At 41.8% G+C, this 24317-nt stretch overlaps 1 protein-coding gene across 1 annotated transcript in view; it reads left to right on the top strand.

The window, feature by feature from the left end:
- acsf2 (acyl-CoA synthetase family member 2) overlaps nucleotides 1-24317 on the top strand; it is a 53819-nt gene that overhangs the window by 5449 nt on the left and 24053 nt on the right. The window contains exons 2-6 of the mRNA XM_050060770.1: nucleotides 2129-2324; nucleotides 10102-10230; nucleotides 13056-13109; nucleotides 13229-13347; nucleotides 23577-23739. Coding sequence (XP_049916727.1) covers nucleotides 2129-2324; nucleotides 10102-10230; nucleotides 13056-13109; nucleotides 13229-13347; nucleotides 23577-23739 — 661 coding nt within the window. The remainder of the gene's footprint in view (nucleotides 1-2128; nucleotides 2325-10101; nucleotides 10231-13055; nucleotides 13110-13228; nucleotides 13348-23576; nucleotides 23740-24317) is intronic.

Genomic DNA, 24317 nt, shown 5'->3' with positions numbered 1-24317 from the left:
TAGTTACATGAGCCTCAAAACCAGACACAACTCAGCCCTGAGCAGAGTGACCGTCCTCTACTGACCAATCAGACTGCAGGGTTTCTAGCTCCACCTTTTAGTACCAGATCTGTGTGCTAGGTGCCCCAACAGAGGGGGGACCAAACATGTGGACGCTAAGGAACGCTGCTGTTGGTACCATCCACAACTTTCACTGTGGAGACAGAAAAAAAAAGTACTGAACTGGACTGAACTGGACTGAACTGAACTGAACTGAACTGCTCGTGGAAACAGGAATACAGAGACAGGTGTGAGAAAGAAAACAATCAGAGGGAAATCTGTTTGTCTCAAAAGAGAGATGGATCAAGACAACTTGCTCTCAGTGTCTCAGAATATTGTGATATTTGAAATCAAAGTGATTAGAAAAACAAATTCACCTTAGTCAAATTAAACCTTAATCAGCACCAGTCAGTGCAGCCCTGCTACAGACGACACAGAAGGTTTTATCTGTCATCATAAAGCTTGCTCTCCTGTCACTCCCTTATCTGCAGCAGAGACCTGTGTACCTGTAGTGTGCTTCTGTGTGAGAGGTCAATGACTGTCAAACCTGTTTGAACCAAGGCCTGAACCTTTTTGACTTCCTATCTCTTCTCAGGTCAACAAACCATGAGGTCACGTTACACTTCATGACTGCTGAGTAGTTGAGTTCCAAGAGGAGATTAAATATAGTCTCTGAGCAAGAGTTCAGACAAGGTGGCCCTGTGAGGCAAATTGTGATTTGTGATATTGGGCTTTATAAATAAAATTGATTGATTGATTGATTGTTCAGTTCTATGGTTGGAGGACCCTCAGAGCAAATACCTAATCTTTGGTTTTAAATCTAGATTATGGGAATAAAGGTAGACAGAGAATAACAATAACTGATTGCTGACAAAGTCTGAAACAATACAAAGTGGATCAACAGCTTCTTCAATAAGATGATAATCAAGAATAAGACTGGAAGTTGAGTCCAGTCTCTGGCTTTAGGTTTCATGTTGGGTTCCAGATTATTGAATTGATCATTAGTATCTATTAATAATCTGTTTTTTATACCTGTTTGTCTTTGTTGTAACTGTCCTGTACAGCACATACTGTACATGTAGTTTCTGGTTGAGCTGGTTCTTCCTGTGACGTTTCAGGAAGTTGAGTCTCTGTTGTGCCTTCCTGATTAACACTGTAGTGTTGGTGCTCCAGGTCAGGTCGGTCAATCAGAGACCCTCCCCTCACACTCCCTGCTGATGTTTGATGGCTGAAGTGAACCAAACAAGACTATTTCAGATTTGTCTTCATTTAATTGGAGGGAGACACATGAAATTCAGCTAAGACTGCAACTTACCAACATTTTTGTCATCGACAAAGCAGCTGATTTTCCTGTTTTTAATTAATAGATTTGTTGTTTAGTCTGCTAAATGTCAGAAAAGTGTCCATCACAATCTCTCAAAGTCCAAGGTGAAATATTTAAATGTCCTGTTTATCTGTCCTACAGTCCAAAACTTTAAAGCAGTAAATTACTAACATTAAATACTGAGAAAAACCATTACAAGATGATAAATTGAATAATCATTCCAACTCTAAATCCAACATTTGATGTGAGTCTGACCGTTGTTTAAAGAGTAATAAAAATAGCCACGAAAATCTTCTTATTGCTGACGTCCAGCGGTTTCACTTCTTCACACCTTCCTGCAGTGACATACAAGTTTACTCCAGGACAACATGAACAGGAGTGGTTACAGGCACAATAAAACACACCCATCAGTGATGCAGGGTGAGCTGAGATGGGAAACAGGCTTTTATCTTTCAACCAGAACGAGCAGTGAAACACAGATTTTCAGCCTTGTGTTAAAGTGTTTCCTTTTAAAGGCACTGGTTGTTCCTGACTTGACAGAGACACCATTTGTTTCATCAGCACAGCAGTGAAAAAAAATGTCATGATTGTATATTATTTGGCCAAATGGAAACATGTAGACAGAGAGTAGAAGGGGACCCAGAACAGAGCCCTTGAGGTCCTCCACATGTCCCATTTAACCTCCTGTCTTCACACACATATTCAGGACTGTGTTTGATATGATTTGTGCCCACAGTTAAGTAACTAACTTCTGTTTCCCTGCAGTTGCATTCATGTGGACTCTCCGCCCGTCGTCCCAACTCTCACTACCAGCTACGTCCATGGCACGTCTTCCACATCTTTGCTCCACACTACAGTTGGAGAGTCCCTGCTGAGGACAGTGGAGCGCTGGCCTGACCGACAGGCCGTGGCCTTTCTGCAAGACGGAGTTCGCAAGACCTTTGCACAGTTTCAGCAAGATGTGAGTCTTTTCCTCAAAGTATACTGTGTGTGTCCAGTCGATGGTCAGACCCCAACCCCAGCTGATGATGGTCAATCCAACAATGCTAATGTTGGTAGAGGTTAGATGTTAGAAAGCCTACAAGCAACCTATAAATTACGGCCATGTTTGTTTTATGTTAGAATCTTTAGGGTGAACATGGAAGTCCTGGGAGGAAAATCTATTCCTCTTTAACCTGGGTTTTATTCTGATTCTGTATCTTTTGACTATGGGTCATAAAAACATCGCCCTCTTGAGTACAAATGAAAGTAGAGAGAGTAGCCCCAGGGTTAGCTATTTTTGCTAACTGCATAGGGATCAACTTGTTGGTCAGTTAGCTAAGTGGAGCCACAACTCACTAGCTTGAGTGCTATATCATAGGCAGCTGGACTTGCTTGAGTTTCTTGAAGACGTTTCACCTCTCATCCAAGAGGCCTCTTCAGTTCTAACAGACTGATGCAGAGTTGCAGGCTTTAAACTCTGTGTGGGTGTGATCCTGACAGAGTCATTGAGGTCACATGTGAGTTGCTGGCCCATGTGGCCTCAATGACTCTGTAGAAACATCTTCAAGAAACTCAAGCAAGTCCATTTGCCTACGACATAGCACTTATGACTACCATGACCTGGATGACTGAGAATCTTCACCAACACAACTCGCTATACACTGTTTTGACCAAGTTTCAGAATCTTTGCAACGCAGGCGGCAGGTCCAACATTCTGTTGATTTATGGTCAGAAAGGCCACAATTATGAGAATTACACTCCTATTGAAAAACACCAGAATTTTCCTTTAATATTTTGATATTGTCCACCTCTGAGTGGATTATTAAACAACATGTTATTGGAGCCATCGTCAATGATTTACAATAATCAGTGTTATTGTATAACAAGGTGTAGTTGTGTCATTGCCAGATCAGGCTGCTTTCATCCACTGTTTGCACGTATACCTACAGAACGTAATGCACCAGAATTCATAGATAACCTACGTAATCATGAAGCAATGTGCTGACAGGTGGAAAGAAAGAAGAAATATTAAGAGTCAAAGTCCATGTAAGGTAGTTGGTTGGGGTGACAGATGGGTCCAATACATTCTCACTATCGACGTTTGGTCATGGACAGATACCCAGATAAGACGTCCAAGGTACCCTGGGTGTGTTGGTTGTTGACGTTCTGGGACGCCGTGTCAACTTCAGCCTGTTACATGCATTGTCTGTTTTCAAAATACACTTCTGTTTTCACAGGAAATGTACAGTTTGATACAGTCTCTTTCAAAATAAAAGCACTACATCGGTACAGCACGGCACATAGATGTTTTTTCTTCAACAACAAAATGCATGTGGTTAGGTTTAGGAAAAGAACAGGGTTTGGCTTTATAATCTCACAGGATGTGAGCACCGCTCTCCTGGGTGAAGGTCGCTGTTTACTGGACCCCTCCCACTCGCCCCTCCCACTCGCCCCACTCAGACTTTCACTGCCTTATTTTTGTTCTTGTCCTGTCGTGTTTCACTCTGCTGCTGCCGGGCCCCGTTAAACTATAACGTAGACTGACTGCATATCACACCGATGTTTAAGGAAGGCCTTTTTTGTCGGCGTCTGACACTGCAAGTCACTGCCTAAGCGCCAGATTTCGATGACTTTGGAGTGAGACCAGGTTGATGGGTCAAACAAACACAGGACTTTCCCCCAGGAGACTTGGTGTTTGTCCTTTGTGTGAAACCAGGACAAGTTTGAATTATTTCAAGGTACATTGTCACATCGTCCGGTTATGTGAAGTACGTAACTTTACATTGACTATGTGACGTAACGACACCCAACTATGTTTCTTTTTATGAACCTGGCCTATGTAACATTACGTTAAGTATGTAACGTGACAACACACAACCATGATTCTTTTCCTAAACCATACCTAATCAGTGACGGTGCTAATTCATCAGATATCTTACAAACCATTGTATGTGCATTTTAATGAGATATCATATAGACCGCTGTATGGGGATATGTCGCCAGATTCATTTTTTTCAAATATCTCCTCTTTGATTTCACTGTTGTTCTTTTATGAGGATGTTTACGAGTTTTGGAGTGAAATCAAAATCCTGATTTTGGAAATGAGAACATCTGTGGCCTGCATGTTGCTTTATAACCCGTGTAAAGTGATAGAAAGTAAATGGTTTCTGCCTGGCTTCACCTTCTCTGTCCCACAGCACAAAATCCAGACCTATAAAACTGAAGCACCTGGACTCCAGAGAGGCCAATGAAAAGACAGTTGCTTAATGCTTTTTACATCCTGCAGTTTTATACGATAGCAGAATGAGATGAACCGTAAATGAACCTTAAACCTCACTTTGCTAGTTGCCTTCAGTTTTTACTGTGAAGCGCACTCAAAGAAATGAAGCTGTGGAGCAGATTCGCCTCATGTTTTTCTTCCTCTCCTGTTGGTGGAGGAGATTTTTGGGGCCTGATGCAACCTGAGAGGAGACTGGAGGAGGGTCACCACATTCCCAACATGTTTGTAGAGTGAAGTTTTTGTTTCTCCTGAAAACAAGCTACAATTTAACATCACTCTAACATACTGCAGTGAAGGACGGGATATACCACATGATGTGTGTATCATGAAGTATCAGGTCGCCACCAAGGAAACATTATGATTTATGAAATCTTAATAGTGTGAAATAAATGCACGAATGAGTCTTCACTTTATTATTTGGTTGAATGTCTAAAATCAAACCTACAGCCTTGAGCACATTGATTGAAAGAGACCTGACACTGAATGATGTTGTATTTGATTTACTTCCAACAGTTTCCTTATTGATTGTAACAACAATAAACAAAGACATATAAATAAATAACTAAATCAATTATAATAAACTTTATTTGTGTCACACTTTTCAAAACGCAGTTACAAAGTGCTTCATGAGACAAATAAAATAGTGCACACCATCAAGATAAAGACAGTTATTAAAACATTGAACATACGCTAAGACCAGATAAATCAGAGTGTGTAATAAGATAATTAAATAATAAGATTGATAGAAAGAAGGATCAAATCTGGACAAACAACAAATTTACTGTAAAACAGCCTTCCTGTGAAAATATGTTTTGAGGAGGGTTTGAAATGAAGACACTGGGTTTGCTAACCTAAGTCAATAAATGAAGTAAAATGAAATAAACAAAAAAATAAGTAAGAGAAAAAAATAAAAATAAAGAATTAAATAAAAGGGAGAAAAAAACATGGTTGAGGATCACGTTAGTGCGACACAATACACTTCAGTTTGGTTCACTTATAGCCCAGTAAACACAAACAGAGTTGATCCAAAGTACTCTCACAGCACACGCACACACACACACACACACACACACACACACACACACACACACACACACACACACACAAAAACAAAAAAACATATTAGTCTCAAAATAAAGAGATGACTTATGCCAAGTTTAGCTATTAGCTTATGTCCATCTGCAGTCCNCACACACACACACACACAGAAAAGCAAAAACAAAAGAGAAACACAAACATTTGAATGATAAGAGCAATGAAATAATAATAACAGTGATGATAACCTGTCATGACTCTAGGCTTGTTTCATACTGTCACCACACTGTGACAGCAACAAAGACAGTCACATTATGCACACTTAAAGGCTGGTGAGTGAAAGTGTTTTAAGATCACTCTTTAAAATCTCAGTGCTCGGTGAGAGTCAGACGGTGGGAGGAAGAGGATTCCAGAGTTTCAGGGCAGCGATAGAGAAAGCTCTGCCCCCGTAACACTTAGTCCTGGATCACAGGACAGACAGAAGTCTTTAGTCAGACGATCTCAGTTCTCTCACGCTGTGATGTGTGGAGAGGAGCTCTGTGATGTCAGACAGGGTGAAGCAGCCAGAGTAGGGAGGCGAGAATGGGGTAATGTGCTCCTTCTTCTTTAACCTTCTTTAAACTCTTGCTGCTGCATTTTGGACCAGTTGAAGACGGGATAAACAAGACTGAGTAACACCAAAATATAACGAGTTGCAGTAGTTGAAGGGGGAGGAAATGAAGGTGTGGATGACTTTGTTCAGCTCACAAGTACAGAGAATTGGAGATATATAAATATAATATTTTTTAACTGCAGTGGAGGGAATTATGTTTTCTTTATGTTGGCTTAAGGGAGGGGCACACAACTTTAAATGGCTGTATTTTGTGTCTATTATATGGCATGCTGTGCAAACCTGCAGCCAAATGGCCAAATATGAGACTGACGTGATTCTCAGTCGAGCTGTATGGAAGTGAGATTAACGGCGTGGTGTGGGATGTGAACCGTTGCTGTGGGGCTTTGGCTCAAGTAGTGATGACATCATGTTGTGCTGCGTTATCTCATGCTAACCCAGCAGAGAGAGGAGGAGAGCCAGTCACAGGGAGGGTCCTTCAACGCTGCATCAAACGCCCCTGCCTTTACAAATAGATTATTTTTTTGTTGGAAACACTGAATGCAGAAAACGCTTCTGAACATCAAAACTGTCAGAGCTAAGGCTGTTGTGAAATCAGGCGTCTCAGGCCAAATAATACATTGTGAAACTCTGGAGTCTGTTTTTAAAATCAGCTCTTTGTTTTACTGGAGCCGGTGGAGAGACGTTAAAACAGGAGCATTGTGTTCACACCCTTTGGTTGTTGTTGGCACTGCAGCTGCAGCATTTTGAATGAGCTTGAGTTTGTTTAACCCCTCATGCTTTGTCAGCAAAAAGTGAATTACAGTATTTTAGTTTACTAGAAATAAATACAGGAACCAGCCTTTCAGAGTCTGACAGTGACAGGATGCACCTAACTTTGGATATATTTCTAAGATGATAGAAGGCAGTTTATTGGATATGTGCTTCTTGAGGTTCAGATCACACCCAAGTGTTTGACATGCTGAAAGTATTTTCACCTCCCACCCCCCAAAAAAACATGAATAATGAGCCCCCTCCTGTTCGGCTGCACATGGCCCCTGAAAGCTCCATTAGTCAGAGGCTTACATTAGGGTGACCATATTTTGATTTCCAAAAAAGAGGACACTTGGCCGGCCACGACATAGCCTACTTAAATGATACTCGCAGTTTACTCAAAGATGCCTTATCATTTTAATATATTTAAAATTTATATGTATGGATAGAAAATTCAGTTATTTTACAAAATAATATCTCAGAGACAGAAATTCAGATAGGCCTCTATAGGGGACACATACACACACTAGAGTGTGGTGATCCGAGCCCGACGGTACCTGACGGGTCGGGCGGGTTTGATCCAAAATGTAGCTATAAATTGTATTCGGGCTCGGGTCGGATTCGGTCAGCTTTCAGTGAAAATGTAGTGTAAAAATAAATAAAATCCTATTGTCTGTCCTGTTTATTGCTTGGGCACTGTTATTTACGTGACAACACCTGAACATAACACACACAGACACACACTGGCTGTTTGTTTCTCCCTCTCCCCTCGCTGGAAGCCTCGGACCTCCAGCCGCCCGCTCCCGTCTCAAACACGGAGGTCTCCCTCTTTGCTGAGCAAAATCATGTCGGGCTCGGTTCAGGTTCGGACAGAAATATGCAGCCCGTGCCGCACTCTAACACACACACACACACACACACACACACGGAAAACCGGACATTATCATCAGTTTATAAAAAACCCCCGGACGTTTGGTCAGCCTACTTACATAATCCAGAGAGCCAAAATCTAGGCCAGGAAAAAATCCAATAACTTGCTGCTCATGAGGCTTTACAGTAACAATTAATGATGAGTTTTTATTATATATTATATTATTATTATTATTATATTATATTATTTTATTTATTGTTTTTAATCAGTTTGGATTCATTTATTTATTTAGATTTTTGGCCGGTGGACAATCAGAGAGTTTTCATGAATGAATCAAAGTGAAAGGACAGGTCACCCTGTCCACAGTAGACATTACACCCCCGGCAGTAATTTGTTTCACAACTCACTTTACACACAGTTCATGGAACCGAGATGATCATTAGTTAGTCCTGGGAGTTACACACATGTACTCCTTCACTACACTCAAGTTTTATTATTTATTGTTCAGGGACAAACAATAACGGAAAAAAGGTTCAAAATGTATAAGAAAAAAATCTACCTCTCATTTTTTAAAATTCTCTTTGAGTTATACCGAGGTCCATAAAACGATGTAATCATTCTCATTTGAAGCAGAAGATCGTAAAGATGGGTTAAAATATAAAACACAAAAGCAGATAAGGGACAAAAGAAAGTAAAGATACAGGTATAGAAATAGAAAATGAAACACAAAATAGAAAAACAAACTAAATGTGTAGACGCTTTTAGTGCCGACGTCACGATGACATCATGTTATCAGCTGGAGGTGCAGCTGCCTCTCCCCCACAGGGCTGTAGGCTCCATAGGAGTGTTAACATGTGTTTGTCTTGTTGTGTTATTGGGAGCCAGAATAGAAGGAGTCATGGCTCAAAACCAGCCGCCACTGCCCGTCAACAAAAACAAAGACAACTATGGTTAAATGTGATAAGACCAAAGGACTGGACGGAGGCCATCATCAAAAATGCTCACATGTGCAGCGCACACTTCATATCAGGTTAGGGAAAAAGTATTTCCTGTTGTAGGGATGAATAAGGTTATGTGTATTAAGGGTTATCATGTCCACCTCATCAGAAACTGGGGAGGGATTAAGAGGAATATTGGATTTCTCTGGAACGCTAACTTTTTAGCACATTAGCTAACGTTAGCTTCCATAGCAAAACAAACAAGTGTGGTCCTCCTTTGTAAGATTGGCTTCCTGTGACATCATCCATCCACTGAGTGAGAGCATACGGGTCGGCCAGTCTGGTGCCGTTGGTCAGTGTTTACTTATTCAAGTAACACTGGCGGTCCCGGAGAATACCTACGAAACCTTACAAGGGCACAGAGTTTACGAGCTGAGCTGTCTTCAGACATCATTTATTGTCCCCAGCAGAGTGTCAGATTATATTTTATATTCCTGACCATTAAAGGGATAGTGCACCCAAAAATGCAAATTCAGCCATTATCTACTCACCCATATGCCGAGGGAGGCTCAGGTGAAGTTTCAGAGTGTTATGAGGACTCTAAAACTTCACCTGAGCCTCCCTCGGCATATGGGTGAGTAGATAATGGCTGAATTTACATTTTTGGGTGCACTATCCCTTTAACTCTGTGTTCACTGTTTTCATGGTCATGTTGATGCTGTAGTATAAAGAGATACTGGAGACTTAAACACTGTAAACAGCAAACACGACTTGTCGCAGCAAGAAAGGCACCAGGTACAGCACTGATATAAGTGTTTGCCATAAGGCGTGTCCTCTTTGTCAGTCACCTGCATGATCTGTCTTGTTAAAAACACTTTGACCCAGTGACCTTAAGAAACATATCTCAAACTCAGTGTGGTGCATGATGTCGTTAACCTGGCATTAAAGTGCAGACCGACAGCGCTCAGATAGCAGCTGTCATATAACACGTCAACTGTATCTCACGCTCCACTGAGCTCTGATGTGTCATTATGGATCTACAAACATGATTGTAAACTGATGGTTCTAGGTATAACCCTTTATGTTCTAGACAGAACTTTCTGAAAGGGTTCCAGGTGGGATCTTTATGAAAGGTTCAACCAGGAGCTGAGAAAGTTTCTACTATGGAGACAAGCTGTATAGATCTAGTTAGCACCATATTTCTGAGACACATTCTTCAGCTCGTGTCAACATGTGAAACCTGTTGATGTGTCCGTATCGTCCCTGCAGGTGGATCAAGCTGCAGCCGGACTGCTGGCACTTGGGCTGCAGAAAGGAGACCGGCTCGGCATGTGGGGACCCAACACTTACGAATGGATCCTCATGCAGTTTGCCACAGCCAAAGCTGGCATTATACTGGTGAGTGGAAGCGACACAACAGTAAAAAACAACAATATCACAGAAACGGAGCTCATTCTCTGAATTAATGCAGATCCATTTATATTTTGGGACATTGCTCATCTGTGCCAAAGAGCTCTATTGTCCAAAAACACATGAACACATCAGTGAGCCAGACTGGACGACATGTTCCCTCGTTAACCACGAACACACACCATCAGATCCTGCTGAAGGGACTGTTTCACTGTCAAGGATCCTTCAAGTTCTACTGAGGACTGAGTCCTTCCATCAGAGTATAAAGTACCCACAATTCTTTGCGCACAATTGGCTTGAAATGCAGGCGGGGCCTCTTTAACAAGACCTGCACCAGAGGAGCTCGACAGAATTTGGATAGATACGTCATTTATTTGGATCAATATCTCCAGCAGTTTTTATCAGCATGAAAAAATATTGACAGAAGCCTCATATTTTACACTTTCCAATGTGTCCGCTGCCACATAATGAGAGCTTTGAAATGACGTGATTTATCAAACATAACATATTTGAAATTAACCATTTACAGCACAGATGGGGCTCTGAGTGCCTGCTTTGTACAAAAGTTTAATTTAGCCTACCTGTTTAAGTATGATCCAGAAATATATTCTCCCTAAAAGTCACGTGACTCTGAAAATACTGCTGACATCTGTTCAAACTGTCCAACAACATTAGAGAGTGCTAGAATTATCACAGTATCTGAAACCTCCTCAGTCTGCTGAGGGTTCATGACGATCACCTCAGGACGCTTGTTAGTCTGTTCTAATGTGTGTTCACTGAATGATAGGAAGGACTCTTGCCTTGCCTCTGCAGCATCCTTCCTTGGAAGGACTCATCCTACACAGGAAGGATCCTTGACTTTGAGAAACCCCAACTGTATTTTCTTTATTCAATCCCACACACACTGCCTGCAGCCACAAATACTCACTACAGCTCCAAATGTGGATTAATCCACTGCTGAAAGTAGTCCTTAACACATGCACTATTTCCTCCTGTTTGTTTGATTAATAACTACAGTGACCAGCTGTAATAGGGAATTACTGAGCTCAGATTAACACAGTGACTTGTTGACAATAAGAAAAATATACTAGAATATCATCAGTCTAAGCCTTTAACATGTTACAGTGATCAAAGCCCAGTCGCTAGAAGGAAATGTTGGCATTGCAAGTTTCTGCAAACCACGAAATACATTTCATTTGTACATTTCATACGCATCATACTAATGTTTCTATAGTGAGGTAGTATATGAGCTGTCATGAGGAGGTGGAGGGGATGGTGGATGGCGTCACATCCAGGTGAGACACCTGCCAAGCTGCAGAACACTGTTTGAGACCAACAAACAACAAAACTGGTTCTGTCTTAACGAGTCATTGTTGTGTTTCCAGCAGTTTGTTAGTCACCAAAACTGGGTGTTTTTAGTGACCTTTCCACCAGGGTTAGTGCCACTGGAAGCAGTTGTGTTTAGCCAAAACATCACCGTGTTTCCTGCTGGGATAGTGCCAGACAAAGCGGGCATTTTAAGTCAAAACATGATCTTATTCTAACATTAACCAAGAGGTGTTTGTGCCTAAAGCTAATCACAGGTACCAGTGAAGGTTTCAAAGTATGTGCCACATAATAATTCACAAATGTTGCATATCCATGGTTTGCAGAAATGTACAATGCCAACATTTATTTTCTGGCAGTTGGGTTAGGTAATGCAATACAGTGTAATATAATGACATATAATCATGACATATGATAAAGCCATCTTTAAGAAAAAAGTAGTTCATTAATAAATTAATAAGTGTTATGGATCAAACAGTGGAGGCACAACAACACAGCTTTAAAGTTCATAAAGGTCGGTTTATTTTCCCAAAAAATAGATTTTACAAAGCAAATACTAAAGACAACAACATCTGAGTTAAAGGGCCTTAAAAGAGGCCAACAAAACATAACAACTGAAAAATAAGGCAAACAAAACTCAACAAACAGACCTGACAGACCGAGACAATGGGGCAACGTACTGTCTACACTGGCTGATCAGACCAGCTGAAACACAAAGGGGAGAACTCACCTGAACAATAACTAAGACTAAGACACCCCGTATCCCCCCGTGATGCTCCGTGGGAGGGCCTTCTGCATAAAAGCAGGCTCCGCCCACAGCCCCATCTTTTGCCCAACTCCAACCAGGAAGTAACTTCAGCTAACTCAAAGACAAAAGAATTAATAAGTTATAAAAGCAATCAGCAACATAACAAAACAATGTAAACTAAATGTGTGCGCTTCATCTAGAAAACAGTGTGTTGTCAAAATGCTAATAAATTTTAAACTAAACAAACTGTGGGCGAGTATGGGAATCCTCGAACCTCTTGTGAGGCTGTGCGCACAGCCATGGCAGTAAGGTTAGCAGGCCAACACACTGGACACGTATTATAATGAAGGTTGAAGAAATGAATTGATGGCTTTGGTGGGTTTGATAAGGAGGAAATGGACACTGGGTAGGGGTGGACATTACCTACTATGGGGTCCTTCTCTGATCAGTTTTTCTGAGAAAAACTGAATAAAAAGATTTAAAAATAAAGAGACACAACAAATAAAAGATAATAAATACATATTGGTAACCAAATGTACCTGATGAATATCCACAGTACAATAGTTACACAAAGTGGAGGACAAACAATCGTGCGGGCACCTTTCACTAAAATTATATTGGTTAAAAGAACCATTCAGGTGGTTTAAGTCGACTGTGACTGTGGTCCAGTTTTAAGTCCGTCCACTTTTTAGTGTCTTTTCTTTCATGAGCTGATTTTTTATGGTTTACCACCCAATAGGTGTCAGTGAACCCAGCGTACCAGCTGCAGGAGGTGGAGTTTGCATTGCGGAAGGTAGGTGACTTTTCCTGTGTTGTACTGCTGAGACATGCAGAGAATTGAGCTTGTGATATTAGGCTATGTCAATAAAACTTCATCACATTAAGGTGACTCCTCTGCTCCTCTTCTGACAGGTTGGGTGTAAAGCTATCGTGTGTCCTACGCAGTTTAAGACTCAGAAGTACTGTGACATGCTGAGAAAGATATGTCCAGAGATCGAGTCGTCCGCCCCAGGAGACATCAGGAGTGCCAGGTACAGCTGCGTGCTCATCGCCTGTTATTGTCACTGGTTTCAAAGCCGTTACAAGGACCTTTCATTTTGTCTTGATTTCAGCGCCCCCCTGTGGACAACAGCAGTAAGTGTTTCCATGAGCACCACCGCCTTGTGTTTTGATCTGGCAGCACGTGCAGTTGTTTTGGAAGCAAATTAAAGAAAGATACAACTTTTTAAAATGTATTTTTGAACACAGCTGTTTGCAGGATGCATAGTGATGACGTCATGTGTCTGTTTGTGGCGATATAAGGGCCCTTACATATCAGGCCTAGTTTTTGCAGTGTGTCCCACAGTGTTGGCACCACCTGGCCCTTGTTGGGTTCTTTTGGCCGACTCAGCGCTTTGAACTCACTCTGATTGGCAGTTCAGCTCAGCGCACACGAAAAGAAACGAAAGTGAGGAAAACAAACAAATGAGTCGAGTCAAGACGACCTGAGATTAAAACACGCTTGTTATATAGGTAAGATTGTTTTTTTTTTAGCCACTAAAAAAGGTTTCCCTTTCTGAATGATGAATTAAGACTAGCACCTGCTGGTATGGAGAGGTATTTCCTCTAATGCAGGTGCAGAAATGATGTGCTAGTTGGCCGTTGGTTGTGGTCTGTAGCAACATGAGGCAACATGAGGCAACATGAGGCAACATGAGGCGACGCAACAGTCGGCTTTCATCCACTAGTTCTCTGATACAGTTTATGGTGTCTTGAGCTTAAGATTAGTAACTGTAATATGACAACAGTGAAACAAATTATATTCTTAGCACTGTTCATACACCTAGGTTATACAGCTGCATGCAGAAGTTTTGGACAGATGTCCTTCTTATGAAATTCTGCATCCTTTTTTCTCCAAACACACCTTTGATCATTGTGTTTTACCTTCATCAGTCCAGGACTTGTTCCCATAAAGCATCAGGCTTGTTCAGATGTTCCTTTGCAAAGATCTGACGCTGAATTTAGTGGTGAGGGCACAGGAAAGGTTTTCTTCTGATGACTCCTCCATGAAGGTCATACCTGTCCAGGTGTGTCTGCACAGTAGAACAGTGCACCACCACTCCAGAGTCTGATCAATCTGTGAACAGCTGTGAACAAGCCAGAGCCCTAACAAACTCATTAAGGTCTGAGACTCGGGAAAAGTTGTCTGAGAGCTCAAATGTCTCGGGGTGCCCATTTTTTTCTGCATGGTGCTCCTTTCCTTCTTCACTCTAACACTGTACAAAAAAAAAAATACACTGATCTTATTTAAATATTGGAAAACCTGTTTCATCTTTAACTTTAACAACTCACTTAACTATTCACAGTAAATTAATTTTTGACCAGGGGTGGCCAAACATTTGCTCGCCAACGTATGTTAACCTGTAACTATTAAGTTTGGGTGTAAGGTAATATTAATTTTGTTGAGGAAACTTAAGTTAATATGTTACATACCTGTCTAGGAGGAAGAGAGCTAATTCAGGATCAGTTCTGAATCCTTTTAAATCCTTCAATTCTCTCCATCTGTTGAACGACCAACAAAGGTTGACTCACATTTGCGCCTGTGTTCTATCACCGTCCCTTTTAGCGTTTATATGTCTCTGCGCTGGCGACAGCCATGGATGGAGGTATTATGTATTCAGGTTGTCCGTCCATCCATCCGACCCATTCTTGTGAACCTGATATCTCAGGAACATCTTGAGGGAAGTTCCTCAAATTTGGCACAAACATCCACGAGGACTCAATGATGAACTGACTAGGTGTTTGTGGTCAAAGGTCACTGTGACCTCACAAAACATGTTTTTGGCCACAACTCAAGACTTCATACACTAATCATGACAAAATCTCACACAAATGTCTCACAGGATAAAAGGATGAAGTGATGAGATTTTATATCCAAAAGGTCAAAGGTCAGCTTCACTGTGACATCATAATGTAACACTTTTCTGGCCATTAATAAACATATTTTAGGAGCAGAAGAGGAGACATTTGGTTGGGTACTGAATCAGTGACACTAAACGTGGGTGTCAACCTTAAACTGTGCTGATTGTATAAATCTTCTGTGCTGTCGCGGGGACAATGAGTGTGAAGCATCCATGTGTTAGAATTTTTGTAGGAGCATCAGTATTTTAAACATTGTCATCTGTCATGGCTACATATGAGTCTTGACAGGCATGGATGTAAACTGCAACTTGACTGGTTTATGGAGGCATACGATCGCAGGGCGGTAATTCTAGTTGTCTTATTTATGCAGGTTGAGAGGCCACCAAAGCGTGCAATCTTTTTGTGAATTTCGTGAAAAACGTGTTGAAGAAAAAGTAACATCAAGTGAGAATCAATGCTAACATTAGCAAGCTAGGCTAGCTACCTTCCATTTTCCAGAAACGTATGAGGATTCATGTTCTGTTGTTTTGGTGTTCTTTGCACTAAAAGATGCTGATGTGTCATAAATGATGACGCCAGAATATTTGATGCAGTCAACTTTTTAATTTGCACCAATAAAGTAGCACACAGTGGTAAAGTCAGGTCTCCACTTTATTGAATATTCCGTTTAATAAGACAGTAAACATATCCAACAGGTGTTGCAGGAATCTGATATTACATCAGCAATGTTTGCAACAAAATGATGTTAACAGTGACAAGTTATGCCTTTTTTAACATGAGCTATGAGTTTGTATTTCTAATATTGTTAAAGCAATTGTGTATCATTATTAGCTCTGTATTGTCAAATATCAGAAATTAAAATAGAGTTTAAAACAATTAAAAACATACAGTATATGTGATTAACAAGCACTAAAAGTTTAAACTGATTATGAAGCTGTGAAGCACAAAACAAAACAATTAAAAACATACAGTATACTGTAGAGTAGCTATATGTGATGTAATAAGCACTAAAGTTTAAACTGATGATGAAGCTGTTTGAGAAGAAGGTTATGTATTTAATCAACTCTGGTCACTCTGGGTTTGAAAGCATGTTGAGGCTAAAATGAGGCAACGTTAAAGGTTTGTGTGTAACTCTCAGAATATTCTTGTCTTTAGTGACATCTCTCTCAGAAGCTGCAGTCAGCATCTCCGTAGCAGCGACTGAGCACCTGTATCGGCCACAACAGTGACAATCAAGAGAGTGTCCGTGACTGACCGTCAGCCTGTTGATAGAGTGCTGGAGATTGAATTGCGGTCATATTTAAAATAATGTTTGTTTCTATATTTTATTTAGACCCTTGGCATCATGATACTAATAATCTTGCCCTTTTCAAATGACTTCATCAGCTGACGTTACAAAGCAACCGACCACAGATCCATGCAGCATAGCGTCACAGCTAGCTGGCTAACCTTAGCTTAGGTTACGGTCGTTGGCCACACAGGTGCAGACTGTAGCTTAGCTTAGCTTCATGGATCTGCTGTTGATTGCTTAGTAGCTGATAAAGTAATTTGCAAACCAGCCCCGGGAGTCTGGATGAATTAGCTGATAGAAAGTATTTTGCTACGTTAACAAGCTCACAATTCATTCGCGTTGGAAAGCTAGGCTATGTTAGCTAGCTAAAACCTCAGTATTTCATTACATTTCACATGTCACAGCAGGACACTGAGTTTATGATATGGGGTACTGAATCTGAATTTACTGTTAATCAGTTTATCACAAATGAGACAAGAATTAGCTAGCACACCCGCTGTCGTTCTGCTTTACACCTGTTTGTCAGAGATGACTTCCCGTGGAGGAACAGGGAGGGCAGCTCCAGAGACAGACCTTCAGTCAGTGGCTCTAACAGCTCAAAACTCAGTCAGGACAAACCTTAGTGGTAAGTGAAGGTCTGTCTCTGGGCTCACCATGTGTGGACTCTTTGTTGTGGTGAATGCTGGTCATTTGTTGACATTAGCAGACTTCTTGTCTATCACAATGTATCGTTGAAGGGGAACTGGAAAGAGATGCGGCATGTTCATGGCAGAAGTTTGCCTTGAGGTCTTTCTGCCAGAGAGAGATTTTTTGGTTAAGGTTCATCACATCCTTTGGATTTTCCCAGAATTTTCATCCTGTGTCCTTCACAGAGAAGACAGTCCGTAAGCTGCCAGAGGAACCAAGAAACCCAGTAAGGGTCTCAGTTTTTAAGTTATGTTACAATCTGTTCACCTACTGGCAATAAAACATTAGTACACGTAAGAAGTTACATACAATACCTTTAAATGTTAATCCATGTCCCTATTTACAGACCAAGAATCTTAACAAGTCTTCATCATTGCTCTTATTCAATTGGACACAGGTATGCATAATTTAATTGATTATAAAGCCAGAAGCCTGGGTAAACAGGCCTAGTGAATGTAGTGGTGAAGGTGTGGAGGTGACTCAGTGTGTTGTTAGAGACTCTGTAGAAGGACAGAGTGTTAGGCCAGTCGAGATACACCCCAACTCTGCTGCAGCCAGTAGAGGGATAAGAACATTCCCATTTGTCACCGTTATGTCTTGCAGACATTTCTGCAGCCTTTGACACAATCTCTTGAACCACTGTCCTCAACCGCCGTCAGCCTCACCACTGCAGCTCTCTCTAGTCATATCTCCCCAACAGGAAATAGTTTGTCACCATTAGTAACTCCAGTTACACCCTGGCCCCAGTCAATCAAGGTCTCCCTTAAGGCTCTGTGCTCAGACCTCTCATCTTTACCATCTACATGCTTCCCCTTGATCAGATCATCCGCCAATACGTCATATGCTTCCACGTCCATGCTGACGACACAGTGAGGTTCTTGATCAATAATCATCAGTAATGTTGAGAGAATGACCAAGGTCCAGTCTTATTAAATAATTTACCCCTTGTTTTCAAATGCCACCTTGCCCTTGGAACGGAGTTGCAAGGAGCTAATGTTAGCAACCTGTGCACCTACACTTGCCAGTCTTCACTGATGTAAGAGGTGCGCTAACAAGTGCAGCAACTTCGTTGCTTAACATAAGTTGAATTTTGAGCGTCATACGCCATCAAAGGAGGGAATGTGACGTGAAAATATGTCAAAATGCAGGACTGTTATGCACAAATCAGAAATAGTAACTGAGGCTGCTGTCAGCCCTAGAGTGGTCTCCTTTGGTAAGAAAGTGTTTTGTGAATGAGTGATGCCCAAAAACCCAGGATATGTTGTTATTTCCAAACTGGGTCTGTGAACTGGATGCTTTTCTGCCAATCTCTTTGTATGCAACAGCGACAAAGACAGAATCAAACTCACCAGTACTCCACTCTACCTCCCAGTAATGATGCCCCATTAACCCCTCTCTGCACAACACCTGAGGATGATGATCAAACCTCTCTGGGTGAGGAGGATATCGCGGATATACTCCATTTGTTACTTTCTTCTTTCAATCAGACAGACTGAGGCGTGCGTTTGCAGTGTTTGTGTCCAGGGTGAGATCGCAGGCATCTGACGGAGAAACCAAAACAAAATGTCGTATTAGTTGAACAGGTAAATTGAGGAGAGTAATTTGTTTATTTAAAATGACTTACACCAAATCATATCTCTTCTGTCTGTGATGGTCTCCACAGGAGGCAGAACAGGCTTTGAGAAATCATCAGTGACCAAAATGCTGTTCTTGTAATGGTAGATAGTTGCTCCTGTGTATTTCTCATTTGCAATGGCCGATACAAGGAAGCTGAACCTGCCGCTGTTCATCAGGCCTTTGGCCATACCACTGAAGGCTTCGGCTTTTTTTCTCATTGTGGTGAGAACTTTATTTGAGAAGTACCACTGGTCTTCATCTGTATTTCCTGTTTTACTACCTGGGTCCAAGCAGTTGGCCATCGCAGCAAGGCAGGGGTCAGCACGCTTCAGGGAGGTGAACACAAAGCACAGAGCAACATCTACACCTGGAGCAAGAACCTCTCTGTCCAGCTGTGACTGATCTGGGACAATCTTTGTTCCCTTCATTACGTCTACACAGGACCTTATGATGTTGATTTCTCTCTTTATCTTTCATCCACTTGCTTAGCCTTTCATGACTGAATGGTGACTTGTCTCTGTCTTTGAAGAGTTCTTCAGCTGAGCTCTCATCTTCTTTACCCTCACGGATGGATGGAAGTTTCTCTGCCATGGCCTGCTGGAGTTTAACTTCATAATAACCACACAATTTTTGAAAGCTGCTTATATCTCCTCGAATCTGTGGAAAATTCTTGACCACTCTCTCTTCCAGGCAATCGTTGCATCTCACTCCTATTTCCCTTAAATCCTCCAGAGCTTCTTGAGCCTTCCTCACGAGTCCAACGCTGATCCCACTCTTCAGCTCAGCAGCCTCTGAATATATTCTCCTCAACGGCATCAGCCACACCTTCACTGGAACACTGTTCTCTCCATTTTTTCGCAGGAGCTTTGGAAGCTGTACGTAGGTCTTCACTGCGTCTTCAAATGTTGTGGGGTTGCTCTCAAGAATGAAGTCTCCATAGAATTTGCAGGAGAATTCCTTGGTCAGAGCTTTTTCTTCATCACTCAGCTTCATGTCAACTTTTCCCTGAACATTAAATGAAGGGATTTTCCTTATCACAGCTTCCATGCTGTCCTGAATGTCCTGAGTGTGGCTAGCCTCCAACTTATCACTGTCAAATACAAAGAAAGCATTTGCCCCATAAAGGATGCCTGTGACCACATGTGTTGCCGAGCTCTTCTCAATGACATCTGTCTGTTGGTGGTCAATGGATTCAAGGTGATTCACAGACAACTGCTTGAAGTGGGTGGTAGCTTTGTAGTGGCACGTCACTCTGCTCTGATTCTTGAATTTCTTCTGATCATTCAGATACTTGGCAGATCCTCCAACTTCAATCAGTCCACTCAGGACACTGGCCTTTAGAGACGCATCAACACCCAACAGAGAGAACTTGGACTCAGTGGAGTCTGATGCAGAAATGTCAAATTTACTGCTGTGCTGAGACCTTCCAGTTATCGTCTCTTCCAGAGTTCCATCATCCCACAATGTCAAACCTATAGAAATTTGAAAACATCAGTTATTTGATTAAGAAGGAAAATTATTTTGTCAATATAAAGTCTCAGAAAACTAATCATAATTATTTAGATTTCTGCATGTCAGCACTACCTCTCCTGACAGCAATTATCTGAACAACCAATCACAGACGACCTGCTCATCGCTGCTGATTCGGCCACATCAATATCCTCATTCTCCTGGACATTTCTGCAGCCTTTGACACAGTCTCTTGAACCACTGTCCTCAACCGCCCTCAGCCTCACCACTACAGCTCTCTCTAGTCATATCTCCCCAACAAGAAATAGTTTGTCACCATTAGTAACTCCAGTTACACCCTGGCCCCAGTCAATCAAGGTCTCCCTTAAGGCTCTGTGCTCAGACCTCTCATCTTTACCATCTACATGCTTCCCCTTGATCAGATCATCCGCCAATACGTCATATGCTTCCACGTCCATGCTGACGACACAGTGAGGTTCTTGATCAATAATCATCAGTAATGTTGAGAGAATGACCAAGGTCCAGTCTTATTAAATAATTTACCCCTTGTTTTCAAATGCCACCTTGCCCTTGGAACGGAGTTGCAAGGAGCTAATGTTAGCAACCTGTGCACCTACACTTGCCAGTCTTCACTGATGTAAGAGGTGCGCTAACAAGTGCAGCAACTTCGTTGCTTAACATAAGTTGAATTTTGAGCGTCATACGCCATCAAAGGAGGGAATGTGACGTGAAAATATGTCAAAATGCAGGACTGTTATGCACAAATCAGAAATAGTAACTGAGGCTGCTGTCAGCCCTAGAGTCGTCTCCTTTGGTCTGAATCAGGGACTCATGTTGTTCCAAAGTTGTATAATTGCCTAGAGTTGGTTCGTGTTCTCACGGCAGCATTTACAAGAGGACCAGATCAAATGCCTTGTGTGAGAAAGCTGCTCTTGATTGGTCAGAATTTCCATGTGGGAAAAATCCAGGAAGTAAAGCAAACGTTGAAGAAGAGTACACTTGCAAGATAAATGTGACACTTTCTAATGTCACAATGGAGGGACAACTACGCAGGTTGATTTTAGCGCTGCTCATCGTGGACTATATTGCTGTCATTGTTCATTTTAGTCAAACCATACAGTTTGAAAACGAGGCGCGGCTCCAACTAGAAAACAATGTTTTGATGCATTGGATGTGCTGAATGTGCATATTAAGGCAGTACAGGAGGAGGTGCACATTAATAATCCTCCAGGACTGTAACATGCTCATGTTTAACCCAAACAATGTGTCATGTGACTGCAGTTGCTTCACATCCAGGTCGGAACACCTTCTTTCTTTATTTGCCCTATCAGGTGTTATTTATTCATTCTTTTATTTATTCATTTCTTAATTCACCATGTTTCTTGCACTTTTTGGCACCTTGTATGATATGGAATGCGCATATCTATTGTATGTTTGGTATTGTGTTGTATCGTATTGTATGTCCTGTGTTGTGGCTGCAGCATGGGCGAACGGCCCAGAACAAATTTCTCACTTTGTGAGACAATAAAGTTAATCTTGAATCTTGAATCTCACCACAAACCAACCGCACCAGAGTTCCTTTGGAACCGGACTGAGACCACCTCTTCCAGAAGGTCTCGGTCCAGTTGGTGTGGTGTGTTCACACCTGCACAAATGAATCGCACTGAGGGGGCAAACGAACTTGAGTTGGATTGAACTGAACCAAACAGGGCAGGTGTGACAGCACCCTCAAGCTAGCTAGCTAGCTAGTTAGGTCCTGCTACATAAACATACTATCAATTTCATACTACTTTGAAACAACATCAAACTAAGATAATATGACGGTTATCATCTTCTTTAAATCTAGGGATGCACCGAAATGAAAATTTGTGGCCGAAGCCAAATAAAATTAAACGCTTGGCCGAATACCGAATAATAGGGATGCACCGAATATTCGGTAGCCGAATATATTCAGCCAAATATTGCAAAAAAAACACAATAATAGCAGCGGTGACGGACGGAGTAAAATGTCGGCAGTGTGGTGATATTTTACTCCGTCCGTCACCGCACTCGCATTTGCAACTAAAAATAGTTTTGTGCAAGCAAAATAAATCATTCAGCACGCTGTGTGAGTACAGATTTCAACCAGCAGCAGAAACCAAAGGCGAATCCCGCCGGTTGTGGGTTGAACGGGGGTCACAGACACAGACAGGAATGTATTCCTATCTGTGTCTGTGACCCCCGTTCAACCCACAACCGGCGGGTTTTCTTTTTTAACGAAAAAAAAAATACATTTGTGGGTTTCTTTTGTTCTTGTGCGGCCATCTTGCCGATGATTTCTCCTAACACTCAGATTCATAAGATTCAGGCCATGTAGCCCAATCACTTCACTTCATACCAACAAGAATCGGGACACCCTAACTCCAGACATGAACACAGAAAACAGACGGATAAGGGCGAAGTAGTAGGGGCAAGTGTATTGGGATTGGGCCCAAGTGGGTAAAGAGGAATAATACAACAGCTACAACAGTTTGTTAAGTTTATAAAAATCCATCACTTTACTGAAATGCAGCCTTTAAAAGCAGCAAAAGACAATGCTGACAATATCCAAGATTTAGTAAAATATCTAGTTTGACATCACGATATCGATATACTATTGACATTTTGCCCAGCCCTACATGAACCTAATAAATAAAGGAACTATGGGATTGAGTGGCTATGGTAACAGTATACAGTATCAGTGTAACTGCGGAACATCCAACAATAAAACCTCCTTTATGTGTCTGTAGACTTCAAAAAGGGGGGGGTTTGAAAACATTTTTGGAAAGACAATGAGCTTTCTCTTTAGTGTGTGTGTGTGTGTGTGTGTGTGTGTGTGTGTGTGTGTGTATTGTCGGGTGAAGCTCAGCCCCGCTCTCTGCCAGAGAACACAGGAAAGGACATCAAGACTGCACACAATCAAAATTTACACCCAAATTTTCGTGTCTCGGAATGTCTGCAAACCTTTCCTCTCTTGAGGAGCAGTTTATAGTCTGACAGAGGAGGTAAATGTTGATGGTGAATCAAGCTAATAAGCTACGATAGCTCTGAGCTCTGACAGTGTTGGGAGAGATTTGACCCTCTGACCTCAGTGTGAGAAATCTCCGGCCCTAAGTCTACATTCACAGAAAGCTTTGCCGGGCTGAAAAGGAGAATATGGGTTGAACAGTAACTGCTTCTTTCACAGAGAACAAGAGTCAAAGCTGAACAATATTAAAGTGTAACTAGTTTCAAAACATGACCCGCATTTCTTTCTTTGTCGGTTTTCCTCCTCAGACTCCCAGAACTCCGATCTGTGATTGTTCTGGATGGTCGACACCCAGGAATGCATCTCTTTGAGGACGTGATGCAGGCGGGCAGCAGCCAGCACATGCAGCAGCTTCAGGATCTGCAGAGAAAGATCTCCTTCGATGATCCGATCAACATCCAGTTCACTTCGGTAATTGCTGCATAATTCCTGCTGACCTGAAGGAATATCAGAGGCCTGTTGGGATCTGTGTGAGATGAAAAATGCTTGTTATTTGGCACTCTTAACTTAATGTGTGCCAGGTTTTCTTCCCCCCTGGCAGGATGTCCTGCAGCACATCTGCACACTAGATTACAGCTCCTAACCTTTGTCTGACTGAACAGACACTTCAACTCCTAACATGGAAAAAACGCACACACTGACAGAAAGTTGTTCTGATAACATCCTGTGGCAGACACGTTAAATCTCCCCTGTATTCTGAACACTGTGTCACGTTTTTGATATTTAATACGTTGGTCGTGCACCTTAGGATCCTATTTTAGTTTTGGTCAGTGTGTGTGTGTGTGTGTGTCTTGTTTTCTTTTTGTCATTTGATGCACAACATTTCAAGTGAAGCAGGTTTCTACGGGAAAAATACCTAAATGTGCTCATGTGCTTCAGCACAACCATCTCTAGGGTTTACAGAGGATGGTCCCAAAAAGAGCAAATATCCAGTGAGCCAAAATGCCTTGTTGATGCCAGAGGTCAGAGGAGAATGGCCAGACTGGTTC

This window comes from Epinephelus moara, chromosome 13, assembly GCF_006386435.1.
Source record: "Epinephelus moara isolate mb chromosome 13, YSFRI_EMoa_1.0, whole genome shotgun sequence".
Classification (NCBI taxonomy): Eukaryota; Metazoa; Chordata; class Actinopteri; order Perciformes; family Serranidae; genus Epinephelus; species Epinephelus moara.
This window is presented reverse-complemented; position numbering and strand designations above follow the sequence as displayed.